Raw genomic sequence first — 13,495 nt, forward strand, 5'->3', positions numbered from 1 at the left:
CTGCCACAGACATTCATGGAGTCCTAGAACCGTCTGAGTCGGAAAGGATTTCCAAAGGCCGTCTGTTCCCACTGCCTGCAGTGCACAGGGACACCCACAGCTCCAGCAGTGCTCACAGCCCCGTCCCCTGAGCGTGGCTGTGTGCAGGGATGGGGCACCACCACCTCTCTGGGCACCCTGTGCAGTGCCTCACTGCCCTCAGCGTCAAAACTTCCTTATATCCAATCTAAATCTCCGCTCGTTGAGTTTGAAACCATTTCCCCTTGTCCTGTCACAACAGACCCTGCTAAAAAGCCTGTCCCTCCCTTCTTACAGCCCCTTTAGATACTGATGGTGACACAGTGCTGCTGTGCTGTTTGCGACCTTTGGTAACAGCAGGCAGCGTGTTTCAATCACTGCTTATTGATGCATTTCTGTTATTTCTCCTCCACCGGCAGCAGGAACAGCACTACTCGGAGCAGCACTCCTCCCTCATTAACAAGGCCTACCAGACGCTGCTGCACCCCCTGAGTCGTGGCCTATACCTGGTGAGTGCTGGGATGGGCAGATCTACAGACCCATCTTGGGGCTGCTGGTGGTCCCACGGCCAGTGAGTGTGCACGCTCAAAGAGTGTGATATTCAGATTTCCAAATTGCTGGTTTTTCTTCCAGCTGGAGCTGAACGGGGTGGAGCCGGCACAGGAAACGGACTGTGATGCAGATTCAGAGTTTCTCATGGAAATCATGGAAATCAATGAGAAATTAGCAGAGCCTAAGACCGATGAGATCCTTGGAGAAATAGAAACTTTAATTAAAGGTGGGCTGAGTTCTGATGGTTTTGTACAGAATGACTTTTACATCCTTGTACTTTGTATAATACAGAAGTCTTTCAGAAGACTTTTCTGGTTTAGGTATTTTGGCATTGCTGTCACTAAATTCTGTTAGTTTTGAACAGACTTGCTGTGTATTTTTTTCCCCACAAAATAAGAATGCTGTCTTTCCTAATTCATGTCATCTAAAAATCCAATCTAGCTTAAGAACATCTGTATAACGGTACCTATTCTGATGGCAAAATATGTCTGTGTATTGATCAGAAAAAGGATTACATTCCACCTCCAGCAAATCACAGCAAGGAAAATTGTTATCAGAGAGACACGCAGTGTGCAATTACAAGCTTCTTACTTTTGTCTACTAAAATATGTAGAGTTTACTTTATGTTGAGGAAGAATCCTGGGTGCGGTGTTGGAGATCAAAGCAACTTGAGCTGCTGGGAAGTGAGTGACCACTGGTTTGTGGGCACTGCTGTCTGTAAAGCTGTCTCAATAAAGAAACACTTGTGGAATGGCAATGAAAAGAACTGACAGTGCTAACACAGGGAGCTCTCGTCTTCCAAAGGACCACACCACAGTCTGAATGCAGCTGTGTTACAGAACAAAATCTGAATAAAATAATTTGTTTTACAGATAGACAACAAGAACTGACCGAAGAGGTGACCGCAGCTTTTGAAAGAGGTAGTTGTTTTATTAAGTACTCAGCTGCCATAAATATATCAGTCATAAATGCCAAAAACACATTCTGTTATTGAGAATAAATGGGCAGGTGCTCAAACCATTCCAGACAGGACTTTTGTACGGGAGAGCAGTTCTTATATTCCTCTTCTAGGCCTCACAATTTCTTTACTCTTAGGCTTGCCTAGCATGCATTGCAATCCTAAAACATCATAGGAAAAGTACTAGTGGCACATGAAGCATGAGAACCTTATAGTTTGCTGTTCTTTGTACAGGGAGCATTAAGGACTACACTGCATCTATCCTTCTCAGTAGCCATCCTTCCCCTCCCATTAATAGTTTAATTAAGGAGCAGTTGTTTCAGTCTCACTTCTGGAATTGCCCCTGTATGTACCAGAGTGCTACCAACTGTATTTTTCAGTGATGGCAGTTGGTCTAAGTATATACATTCCCCCTACAAAAATGTTTTGTCTCCTCTATATACCTAAAATTACCCACTGTCCACATCACCACCGCTTCACAGCCACTTCACAGAAGAGTTATTAAAGAGCATTTGTGTCCCATTTCCTTCCTCAGTTGTTTTGTGGAACATCTCCACTAGGGAGCTCCAAACCTCCCAATAGGAAAGTAGCAGCAGGGACCACATGTTCCTCCGTAAATGGCCTCTCACAGCTTGCAGTTCTTGGTTCTGAAACAGCTGCTGGCAAAGGAATCTCTTGAGATTCATTTTGAAAATGAAAACTGTGTCCTTCTTCTGTTAAATAATTCTCTAATTTTATTATTATTATTTTTTTCCTTGCAGATGACCTTCAGGAAGCTAAGAAGCTTCTAGCCAAAATGAAGTACTTTGCAAACTTAGAGGACAAACTAAAGAACAAGAAGATCCCTTCCTGATAGTGCCTCCTTTACCATTAAGAATTAATGTAATTTTTAATTAAACTGCTGATTTAGTAACCAAATCCAGACAAATGGTGTTTGCCTCCTACGCCTCTGTTAAAAGCTTTAATTCTGAGAGAAAGAAGACAACAGAGGAACGCAGTGCTTGCTGCAGCACCTGCTCAGTTACAGCTGGGAGCAGGCCTTGCTTACAGCCAGGAAAAGCTGCACTGTGTGCCTAAGATTACTGTCCTCAGAGTTACAGGTGTGGAATTTATCAGAGAGACACAAACTGTGTGCAATTATGACTTCTTACTTCTGTCTACTAAAATATGTAGAGTTTGTTTTATGTTGAGGAAAAATCCTGGGTGCAGTGGTGGAGGATCAAAGGGAAAGCTCATTCAGCTCTGCCTCATCTCCTGGTATGTATCCCACCCAACCACCTTGGAAAAAAATCTTTAAATGTGAAATGATTTTGATTTTATTTTTTTAAATCATCATCTGTCCTTTCTGCTCCTTGGTACTTTTGGAGATGTTGATTTCAATGAAGGATGTTTCCTGGCCCAAAAATGAGCAGAACTTTTGAAGCCCTGTTGGATAGTTGGAAGTATTAAGACATGAGGTTGGGGAAAAAACAAAAAGCACAACTCAAAGACCAGGCACTGTTTTATTACTGCTGTTTTAGGAAACAAAGCTTTCTAATAAACCTCATTATTACTTAAGATAATCTAATAAAGATAAATCACATCAGTGTCACACTGCTTTGATTGCTTTGAGATGGACTGCATGCGTCTGTGCAGGAGAACTAGTAGAGATTTAATGTCCTTAAATCTTACACTGAGATTATTTAAATTAAAGAGCAGCAACTACAGACCTCATGTTAATGCACTGAGTAGAATATTTCAAATAGCAGCTCTGCAGTGGGTCAATTCTCATTTGGGTTGAACACTTCAGTCTACAAGCTATATATTCTTCAGGAAAGCACTAACAGGTGCTTGGATCTGAAGAAAGAGCTTAGAACTAAAATAGCTACTGAAGTATAATGCCATCCAAAGGCATCTGCTGGAGGCAGTGGAGTGGAATTCATTTAACAACCACTACAACCATTTCTGCTTCTTACATCAAATTTTATCTAAACGTTGAGTCTTCTGTATAGTACATTCTAACAGCAGCTCAGCAGTAACTGTTTTAGCAGCATTTTAAGGAAGATTGCCTTTACTTAAACTTCCTCTCAATATGCAGGAGGAAGTAATAAACTACTTGGTCATAGTGTTGCAGTGCTAATTTAGAGGACAACATTTGTCATTCTCATTAAGGTCATTCTGTTACAGCTTTGAAAATACTTTAATATTCATCATGGAGTTGGCTTCTTTCACTAAGTTCTGTTTCCTTTTCTTTGTTTTTTCCTCCAAAATTAAGTTTGTGAAATTCCTTTTTGATCTCCAGAAAAGATTTGTTTTTTGTCTCAGGAATTACGAGGAAGATGAAAGCAGCAACAAAGGAGCACTCCAGTAAGAACACCACAAAACAGTACTGCTTCAGTCCTTTCTGAAAATAAATGGCATTTATGATTGCAACAACCTCAAGTACAACAGTGAGTTTTGGAAAACAAAGAGCCTGTTTTGTTTTTCATGGTAACCTGATTGCCTGACACTCAGTGGGCTCCCAGAGAATACAGACCCCACCAGTCCTGAGTGCTACTTCTGCCTCTGCTTTGACATAAAAACATACAGGATTATTAACAAATGTTTCATCTTAATGAAGTGCTGAGATTCAGTTTTTCTAGGTTTGATATCTTCTGTTTTTTCCTTTTGAATCTGAACCCCTCACTCATCCCTTTTACTTTTTACTTAAAAACTTTAGGTCCTAACAAACAGTAACAAAGTGGTTTATTTTTATTTTTTATTTTATTAATTATTTTTATTATTTTATTTATTAGTTACATGAGTCGAGGGTTTGTGTGCACCCAATGTTGATGTCTCACTTTATTAACAGAAAGCAGTTTGATGGACCCTTAGAGCAGAGTTAAGTGGGAGGTGAAGCAATCTGGAAAAACAAAGTATGCCCACTTACCACTATAAAAGGAAAAAGCATTCCGATGGTGAAGAAACTAATCCAGCTAACAGTCCCTCCAATCATGCAGGCAGCAGGACGTGAAGACTGCACAAAGATTTCAGCTGTCAGCGTATTGGTTATGCCACCTGGGGGAGTGCATTTGAGAGACAACAGGTGATCGTGGCACTGGCTGTTTACAAAGTACTCCTAATGGCACAAAGAGCTGCCAGTTCTAATGGCAGGCCTGTCAGTCCCTGCCCACACAGTCAGCGTTCTTCTGAAGCGGTCCTGTTTCAGTAGGACTGCTCAGGCACCAAAGGTCCTTGAAAAGTGTAACGGGTTTTTTCTTGCTTCTTCTACGACTTGCCTGAATGGAAGGCCAGAACTAAGAGCCCCACCTGACACACAGCTGACCCTGACAAGAACACAGCTCAAGCCTCAGTTTCAGCTTGTGTGATGCTATTCATTCTGATGAACTATCAGACTTGCATTCCTCAACGAGAGCCCTGGCAGCCTTCAGTAGATACTGCTGGCTTACACAGCAGAGTTGCTCACATTTCTCCTCACACCCTCCAAGACACAGCTGAGCATTTTAAAACATCCTTTACTGAACTATACCTGGTCCCAGCCCAAAGCTCAGAATGAAGGCAAATATCGACATCATGCTCACGTAAGGCACCCAGGAGTACAGTTCCTGGAACAGAAGAGAATGAAAAGCTTCAGTTTGTATTTCAATAATCTAGTTTAAAATTTGGGCTTAAGTTATACATTCCTCAGTTCTTTTATTTCAAGTAAGACCAACAGTCATTCACAGATGCTTAAGTGTCCTATATTTAACAGGACTGCTTCAGAGAAAGTCAATATTGCTAATCTCAGATTTTACCAGATGGCTTCTAATACTTCTGTCAAGATTTATCATCAGTTCTCTGAGCTGAAAACAGCATCAGCATGGCAAATAATTACTACTAGTTTAACATTTTGTCAGTGCTTATTTTGGCATTTCAGAATGATCCTGGGAGTTATCTAATTAGCTTTGAGCACTCAGAGTAAATAGATTTTCCTCACTGCATTGTTCGTGCGTACATAAAGTTCAACAGTGCAGTAAAGAAGCACCAGGATTCCTAGAGATGCATGCATACAAAACTAAGTGTAACAAACAACCCAAACCTAAGCTTGAAATGTCATTATCCAAAAGCAGCCTCAGAAATTTACAAAAGCTACCATTTGCTCTAAACGTTCATTTCAGGAGATGTGTGGAACTACTTAATTTGAGCTGGTACAGTGGATACAACTCACGATGCATCTCTTAATACTACATCAAAAAGCGTGGCAAGATGTTGTCTTCTCATGGTTGATTTAAAGCACTATGAATATCTCCAGGGAGTTTGCACTGGTTCTATGAATTCACATTTAATAGATTGAAGCACCTTCTGTATTGCAGCATTCATAAGATATTTCTGTTTGACTTCACTTTACAATCAAGTGACTGAAGTGGATTCTGGTACTTAATATCATCACTATCTAACTGAAATAGCCTAGAATTACTTTAAAGGACACTACAAACATTATTATTACACAGTTTTGTCAGTATTAAACATAGCTGTAGCTTTAAAACAAATACAGGACCAAATCTTCTGAGAGCTCTCTTATAGAAATAGCTCCAGAATCAAATCTTTCAACTGTTGCCATTTTTTACAGTGCTGTTTAACATGCCCAGCTCCCATCTTCCAGCTTTGAGCATCACAGATTTACACTCACTGTTAGTTACATCACGTAACAAAAATGAGTCCTACTGTACACCTGGTAAGTCAGAGAGAACGTTAAAACAATGCTCCAGAGGGTCATAAGGAGGTATCCCCCAAGGATGAGGTATCTTCTCCCCACACGGTCTATCAGTAAACCCTATGGACAAGACAATGAGACAATGTTTTGTTACCATACTGCGCTCGTATTTACCACCATCAAATTGTTATGGTCTGTACTAGAAGGCAGAAGGAATTGTTGCATACACAGGTGAGAGCTGTGAGGCATTCACAAGCGCCAGTGCCAAGAGTCACATAGGGGATTTTTTCAGCTGAGATCCCAGCTTGCTCGAAAACATAGGTTGCGTAGAAATAAATCTACAACAGAAGGGGAAAAAAAAAAGCAGAATTAAGCATTTGCAGTAGGTAAACTGTCAGCTGGAGACAAAATCACGTTCATATTAATCATATATCTGAATCTATTTTGTGACTTACAGCATTTATGCCACTGAGCTGCTGGCCCATAGTCATCACAACCACAGTAACGAGCTGCCATCGCACAGCACGATCAGCAAAGAGCTGCCAGGGCTTCTTGGGTTTCTCTCCATCTAAGGCAAAGCATTCCCGCTGTATGTCTTCCATCTCCCTTTGATACTGTGAAGAACCATGAAATCGCTTCAAAGCTAAAAACAAAACACCACAACACTCAGTTTTACCTATTCCACAGTTTCTGGAAACTCATCTCTCCCCACAAGGACCCAACCTTTGCTGAAATACAAAAGTTTTCTACTTTAATAAGCTAAGAAAAACAGTGATTTGCTTTGTGACTTATTTTTTGCTTTCTGATTGTGATACTGTCATGGGACAATAATAGCAGGGTAGCAAAGCATTTGGCTACAGCAAATAGAATGAGCCCAAATGCAGCAGCCATGGATACAGAAGTGAAAGAAAAGAGCTGCTTACCTTTGGAAGGCCTCAGGGAGGCAGGGATCTCCATTACGATATGCCTCCACCTCCACTGCCAACCCTTAAGTGAAGGCTGGCAAGGGGTGGATCCTGGCTCCAGCCCTTCCAATCACGCAGGTGCACTGCTTACACCTGAGCTCCCCTGGGCTGGCCCTGCCTTCCCACCAGGTGCTCAATCACTGCTTCAGGCCATGACAGCATTTCCACTACACTGGTTTTCTAGAAGGAAGGGTACCCTCTTTACTTGTGCTTTGCTGTGGTGGAGTAGGGAGATTTGAGGCATCCCTTTTCTTTTATTTAAGTTAATCTTAAGTTAATCTATCTGTAATTTTGCTAGTGGGATGAATTTAGTGCACTGCAGGGAAGAAGATAACTGATTCTTGTAAAGCAAAATACTACCTGAAGTCGTTTGGATGGAAGACCAAAGGCTGTGTAACTATGTTGTGCTGATAATGAGAAAAGTGAAATCTGGAACCCAATGTGCTCATCACAACCTTCTGAAGATGCACAGAAAGAAGAACTGCTGTGAGTTACCTTTGGCACAGCTCAGCTCATCACCTCTATCAATAAGAAGATATCTGGGACTTTCAGGAAACCATGGCAGGAACAAAAGTTGGGCAAATGCTGGAACACAGCTGCTGGATAGCAAAAGTGGCCAATATGCTTCTGCACCTAATATTTCCCTGGGGAGAAAGCAAGATGTTCACCTTTCAATAAATGCTCCTCGTTCCTACATCTTGTGAACCTCAGCAGAAAGAGGTTTGCAAAGCATTTTCCACCCACTCTGAAAACAGGGCTCAGTCAGGAAGAAACAAGCAATGCTGCTTTCCTGCTGCTTATTGCTGTGCTGACTCTAAGAATTAGCTTCAGATTTGCTGTGGCAGGGTTTTCTAGCAATACAGGAACATAAAAGCATCAGAACTTCACCTCAAGGTTAGCACTGAAACTCCCAATGCTTTTGAGAACGATACAATAATTCACTTTTGAAAGAAAAGCAGAAGGTCACCTGATCCCACCTCCCATTCAGAGCTGACCTAATGAGGTGTATTTACATAGAAATGAATTGTTGAAATTGGTACAGTTAGAACCAACAGGATGAGGAATGGTGGGCAACAGAAACTTATCCAATAGAAAGCATTTTGCATTTTAAGTACTGACCTCGGATTAGCCAGTCTAAGTTTGTATTCTAATTTATTTTGTAGCACTTCACACCTACAGTAATCAGCAAAATCAGTTAGTGCAGAAGATGGAAAAAGGAACTTCTAACAGCCCTGGATAGTGGGACAGAGAGAAGAGGAAAGAAAAGATGAAGCAGATAACACGCTGTGACACATTAGGGCAGGAGGAAGCTTGTGGCAGACCTCATGAAAGCAGCTTTTCATCTACAGTTTTTCAGGAACCAACTGCACAAAGTCCCCAGCAACCTCACCTGTTCTCACAAAGGATAAAAACAGCAGCAGTGCTACTATAAAGAAATTCAGAGGCCCTCCCTCAAGTTCTGTCATATGCATTTAGTTATAACCCACTATCCCCGGCAAAACCATGAGCTGTGCCCATTTTGTGGTGCCGTTCTGTTTGACATATCTAAACTGAGAATAATTCCCTCAGGAGATAGATAGCACAGACAGTTTGGAGTTTTAAGAACAAAATGGCAAAAGTAGCTTTTCCAGGTTTTTCTGTGACACCCTCTGTATAAGTTGATTGAGTAGTGCTATAGTGAGGATCCTTCAGGAAGCTGCAGGGAATTGCAATTCCTTACACACAAGTAATGCGAGGTAGAAAAGTACATATATTTCTAACCTCAAACCAATTATTTGTCCTGTCAGAATGCCCCCAGTCAGAAAGATGGAGCTACCCATGGCCATGCCTCCTCGGAGATGTTTTGGGGCAACCTCCCCAAGGTACAAGGGTTGCACACAGAGCCCAACACCTGCAAGTCAGAGGAGAAACATTTCTCTACAAACAGACTGTACCTTAGCAGTTTTTCACACATCATATGATATACAGCACTTAACTCTGGGTATCTGTGCTCAAGAACACTCGTTCCTTTACCAGACTCTGTTTATTGAACAATGATGTCATCATGAAATATTACCTTATTCTGGCTAATTACAACCACACAAAGATATAGTTCTTCATGCCTTTACAAATAGGTGTAATACTATAATGAGATGGAAAGTACCATGATAATAGCAGGGTGGCAAATCTTTGGCTGCAGCACATGAAAACTAGCCCAAATGCAACAGCCACAGATACTGCAATGAAGGAAAAGAGCTACTTGCCTTTGGAAGGCCTCAGATAAGCAGGGATCTCCAGCAAGAAAAGCCTTTGCCTCCACTGCCAACCCTTAAGTGAGGGCTGGGAAGGGGTGGATCCTGGCTTCACCCCTTCTGGTCACTCACTGCATGCATCTGAGCTCTCCTGGGTTGGCCCTGCCTTCCCACCAGGTCCTCCATCACTGCTTCAGGCTGTGACTCAACATTTCCACTACAACAGGTCACACTATGGTTGGTCAGCATTACAGGACTTGAGTCTCCAAGTTTTGCTTTGAAATGTAACACTTAACCAAAACACGCAGGAAATGGGACTTGTTCTGTGAATTTACTTGCCTTCAGAGTCCAAATTAAACAACAGAATGTCTTTCAGATCAAATCTACAAAGCAGCACACAAAGACGTAATGTAATATCTGAAGACTCACCAGTAACGTTAAGTCATCATACACCACAGCTTACTGAAAGCAGGGACAGGAGATCTCTTACCTGAATTTATACCAATCAAAAACCTTCCAACAATCAGCAACTCAAACAATCCTGTTGGAAAACTGATCCCCATTAAAATGGCAGCCAGGATGGCTATAACGTTATTCATCAGAAGGGCTCCCTTCCTGAAGGAGAAAAGAAAAAAAGTTTTATTTTTTGGTAATAAGGACAAATGGGCTTTGCTCTGAAGAGACATGCTGCTCGCTGGAAGTCTGATACAACCGTTCACTCACACCTAAAAGCAGCCACGGCAAGGTAGGAACGTGGCTTTGTTCATTCACACTGTGTTTACATGGAATGTTAATGAAATATTTCACATCACACAGCACGTCCTTACCATTAATACAGGGCACAAATGTACGCTTATGGGAAATGTGTTTTCACACAGTATTTCCATACTCTTGGAAGTACTCCTAAGAAGAAAGTAGGAAAAGAAAACGTGCTCTGTCTGTGCCTGTCCTGTAACTCACCTGCCCAGCTGAATTGCCATGCTGCCTCCAATAAGGGCTCCACACAGGCCACCAAGTGAAAAGATAGAAGCAATGACAGACCAAAGAAAAGTCAGCAGGTTGGGATTGAGTTCCATGTGATAACGACTGGCCCAGGTTTCATTTAAGAACTTGTGTATGTGCTGCAGTAGAGAAAGAATGGTGTAAGTACAGCATTCCATCTAGCCCTACAGCATGCTATTAGGAGTCACACCTACATCCTGAAACCCCACTCTGGAAGCTAACAAGCACAGCAGACAGATGCAATAACAGATGCAACCTTCCTGGCTCAATGGAAGATGTTACTAGTTTTGTTCTGTTAATTATTCTAAAGCAGTCACACAGGATAGGTGAATCACCACAAAGCAGAATACTTACCTGAGTGGGGGCATTGATAATGGAAACATTATATCCATACTGAAAGGTCCCTCCAATTCCCACCGAGCAAACAGCCAGAAACAAGGTCCAGCTGGGAAACTAGGGAACAAGAGGGTTAGGTATGAACACTGTCAGGCCCTCAAACTCACATGTGTTTAAAACCTAGGAGAAAAATCAGTGAGGTAATCATGGACTTTTTGGACTGTGGAAGTATTTGGTCAGAAAACGATTTAAGCTCTCAAATATCTGTAGTGGGAGAAACATTTCACACTGATGTTGGCCACAATTGTAGTATTTTCGAGGACACAAATGTGACAAACTTCCAGGTTAACCGTAGGATACAAAACCACCGCACAACTGATGACATCTACTGAACTGTGGGAATGTTCTGCACCAACCATGCTGTTCACGGTCTCAATTTTTATACAGAATTTTAGGACCTAACAGGAATAAAATCAGAGTAACATTTCCATTAGATGCCCTATGGTTCCCTGAGGATAAGAAGTTTTTATCTGAATGACAGCCAAGGCAATGAATTAAGAGTAAGCAATAAGGGTTGTAGTGAAGTGGCAGGAAAACAAAACCAAATACAGGCACTGCCCACTTAAATCTTTCCATTAACCAAGTACCATCCACATACCTTGTGTGCCTCCTGGGCTGCATGCCCTGTAACCACCTTCATTTTGCTTCCATGAGGTATGCCCGTGGCAGCAGGCTCCCAACAGCCGGTGCCGTGTGCCCTCTACCTCAGTTAAGAGGTGCTGATTTTTGAACCAGCCCTTGCAGAACAGTTTGGAATGAGTAAAATAAGACCAAGAACCCCAACATCAGAAATACACGAACGGGAAATGGTTTCCTCTAACAGCCCGTGATTAACTTCCACTTAAGTACAAACAAAACAGAGAAAAAGTAACGCTGATTACATCTCACAATTTACTTCTTGCTGAGAACTGTAATCTCTCCATTCCCATTTTATCTTCTTCCAGCAATAATATGAAGTTTCGTGCATAACTTCAAGTCTAAAATAGTCCAAAGTCAAGATAATCCTGGCAATGATTTTCTACGCCTGCTAAAGATATGGTTTTAATCTACAGATTAATCTAACAGAACCACAGCCATCGAAACACGCTTAGAGGGAACAAACAAGAATCAGCATAATCCCGAGCAAGAACTACAAAAATGCAGCAGCAGCAACACAGTCATTACAGCAGCACAGAGATTTGGTTCCCTACTGACCCACTTCTCTGAACAAGGCCTTCCTTCACCCACACCTCAGGCTCCTTATCTGCCAAGCAGCTGGGTAAGAATTCTCGTGATGAACTCCAAGCTCCATTCAGAGCAATCACGAAAAATCATTATTTTATATTTATCAAAGTGCACTCCTAATATATTACTTTATTTTGAACGGTACAGTTACATTTTAATTGAAGTTGGAAATAGCACAGGAAGATCTATTTAATATTAAGGGTATGCAATGCCTCATTGTGCATAGATTCATACGCCCTGTACACCGTACTATATATGTACTAAGCCTGCTATATGTAGATGCACATCTCTCCAGCCACATCCCCCCACTGTACCAGACACAGAAAGCTCCAGGACTAACAATGTACCTGCCCCATTACTAACACAAAGCCCCAGCAAGACACCTAAGCCACGAATGGTTACAGGACACACCTTTACAATACCTTATGCTCCCTGTTTGGTTACATGAGGTGTATTGGACAGATTTACTGATTGCATACATCACGAGAGGTCATTAACCCCTGTGTATAACATCTGCTATGATGAGCTGCAGGCTCATTCCTTCCTCCTATGCCCCTCTTGCTCTTTTGAGCCTCTGGTTGCAGAATGAGAGCTAAAGTGAGAAGATGCCGCCGGGGGTCAGGAAAGGAGCCCAAGATCACTGACCCAAGCCATACACATTTTGTTTTGCTATGACACCTCCACTTTTCCTCCTGCCCGTGTCAGCCTGCCCATTCCCCTCACATGCTGTGTCACATGTATCGCAGTTTGGGCCCAGATTTCTTAGCCCACAGACAACAGTCTCATGTGTTTCACGAGTTATTGAACCCGTGATGGTTTATGAGCGTTCCAAGAAGTTAACCATGAAAAAGCAGGGAGTTTCACAACCGTGCAGCACTGCTAGAGCCACAGACTTTTCACAGGACCCATCTGTGAGGCCACAGAGCTCCGCTTACCTTACTGGGCGCGCTCAGCAGGGGTCGGGACTCCATTCACAGCATGGGCTGAATTAGATTTCCTTTGCAAAAATTAGTAAACTACACTACAGGGATAAAAGGTGCCAAAGAAATTGAGTTATTATTGTAGGAAAACACAGATGTTTGCACTCCACCTCCAGCCCGGGGGATCCTTCTCAACCCTTCTTAAGATGGAAATCAGAGCGGCTGAGGACGGAGGGGAGCTCAGGGATCCCCCAGCCCTCCATGCGCTGGCTGCCCATAGCTCCGGCTGCCCAGAGCCCATCCATGGCTTCGGGCACCTCCAGGGATGGGGCACCACGGCTGTGGGCAGCACTGCCCTAAAGTCCAATGCTCATAAAGCCTCACAACAGCTGACAACAAAAGCTCACAGCACGACAGCAACAGCTCCCAGTAAGACGTTTAACAGCAGCGCGCTCATACCAGAGCAGAAAACACCCTTCAGCCACCCGCCAGCGTCCGACCTCGGCTCCCAACGAGCCCCGCACGCCGTTACCTGGCGCTCCGCAGCCATGCCCGCC

General features: G+C 42.6%; 2 protein-coding genes across 5 annotated transcripts; one reads left to right on the forward strand and one right to left on the reverse strand.

Moving 5' to 3' along the window:
• Positions 1-299: 299 nt before the first annotated feature.
• Positions 300-3,110, forward strand: HSCB (HscB mitochondrial iron-sulfur cluster cochaperone; the record flags this gene model as incomplete). The annotated part of the gene is made up of 4 exons (XM_010720390.3): positions 300-527; positions 652-796; positions 1,443-1,490; positions 2,290-3,110. Coding segments are annotated over 4 exons (513 nt in total), but the record flags the coding sequence as incomplete, so codon positions are not given.
• Positions 3,012-13,495, reverse strand: LOC100543381 (solute carrier family 2, facilitated glucose transporter member 11-like). 4 transcript variants are annotated; one of them, XM_010720344.2, is made up of 13 exons: positions 13,471-13,495; positions 12,954-13,039; positions 10,753-10,851; positions 10,357-10,517; positions 9,887-10,011; positions 8,927-9,056; positions 7,661-7,809; positions 6,656-6,843; positions 6,428-6,538; positions 6,219-6,320; positions 5,037-5,112; positions 4,437-4,564; positions 3,012-3,911 (listed from the first exon to the last, which is right to left on the reverse strand). In XM_010720344.2, exons 2-13 carry the CDS (start codon positions 12,987-12,989, stop codon positions 3,708-3,710), a joined length of 1,509 nt encoding a protein of 502 aa, XP_010718646.1. In that variant the 5' UTR covers positions 12,990-13,039; positions 13,471-13,495; the 3' UTR covers positions 3,012-3,707. The 4 variants fall into 4 exon arrangements, with proteins under 4 accessions (XP_010718646.1, XP_010718644.1, XP_003211049.2 ...); XM_010720342.3 differs by lacking the exon at positions 13,471-13,495 and adding an exon at positions 11,393-11,531 and having other exon boundaries at positions 12,954-12,994; XM_003211001.3 differs by lacking the exon at positions 12,954-13,039 and having other exon boundaries at positions 13,471-13,489.

Source organism: Meleagris gallopavo, chromosome 17 (genome assembly GCF_000146605.3).
Source record: "Meleagris gallopavo isolate NT-WF06-2002-E0010 breed Aviagen turkey brand Nicholas breeding stock chromosome 17, Turkey_5.1, whole genome shotgun sequence".
Taxonomy (NCBI): Eukaryota; Metazoa; Chordata; class Aves; order Galliformes; family Phasianidae; genus Meleagris; species Meleagris gallopavo.

Coding starts and splice junctions, on each gene's coding strand:
- LOC100543381 (XM_010720342.3), bottom strand. CDS start 11,434: ATGAAGGTGGTTACAGGGCATGCAGCCCAGGAGGCACACAAG. Junction 6,321..6,427: donor GCCTCACAGCTCTCACCTGT/GTATGCAACAAT, acceptor TCTTGTCCATAG/GGTTTACTGATAGACCGTGT. Junction 5,113..6,218: donor CGTTCTCTCTGACTTACCAG/GTGTACAGTAGG, acceptor CTTCTGTTCCAG/GAACTGTACTCCTGGGTGCC.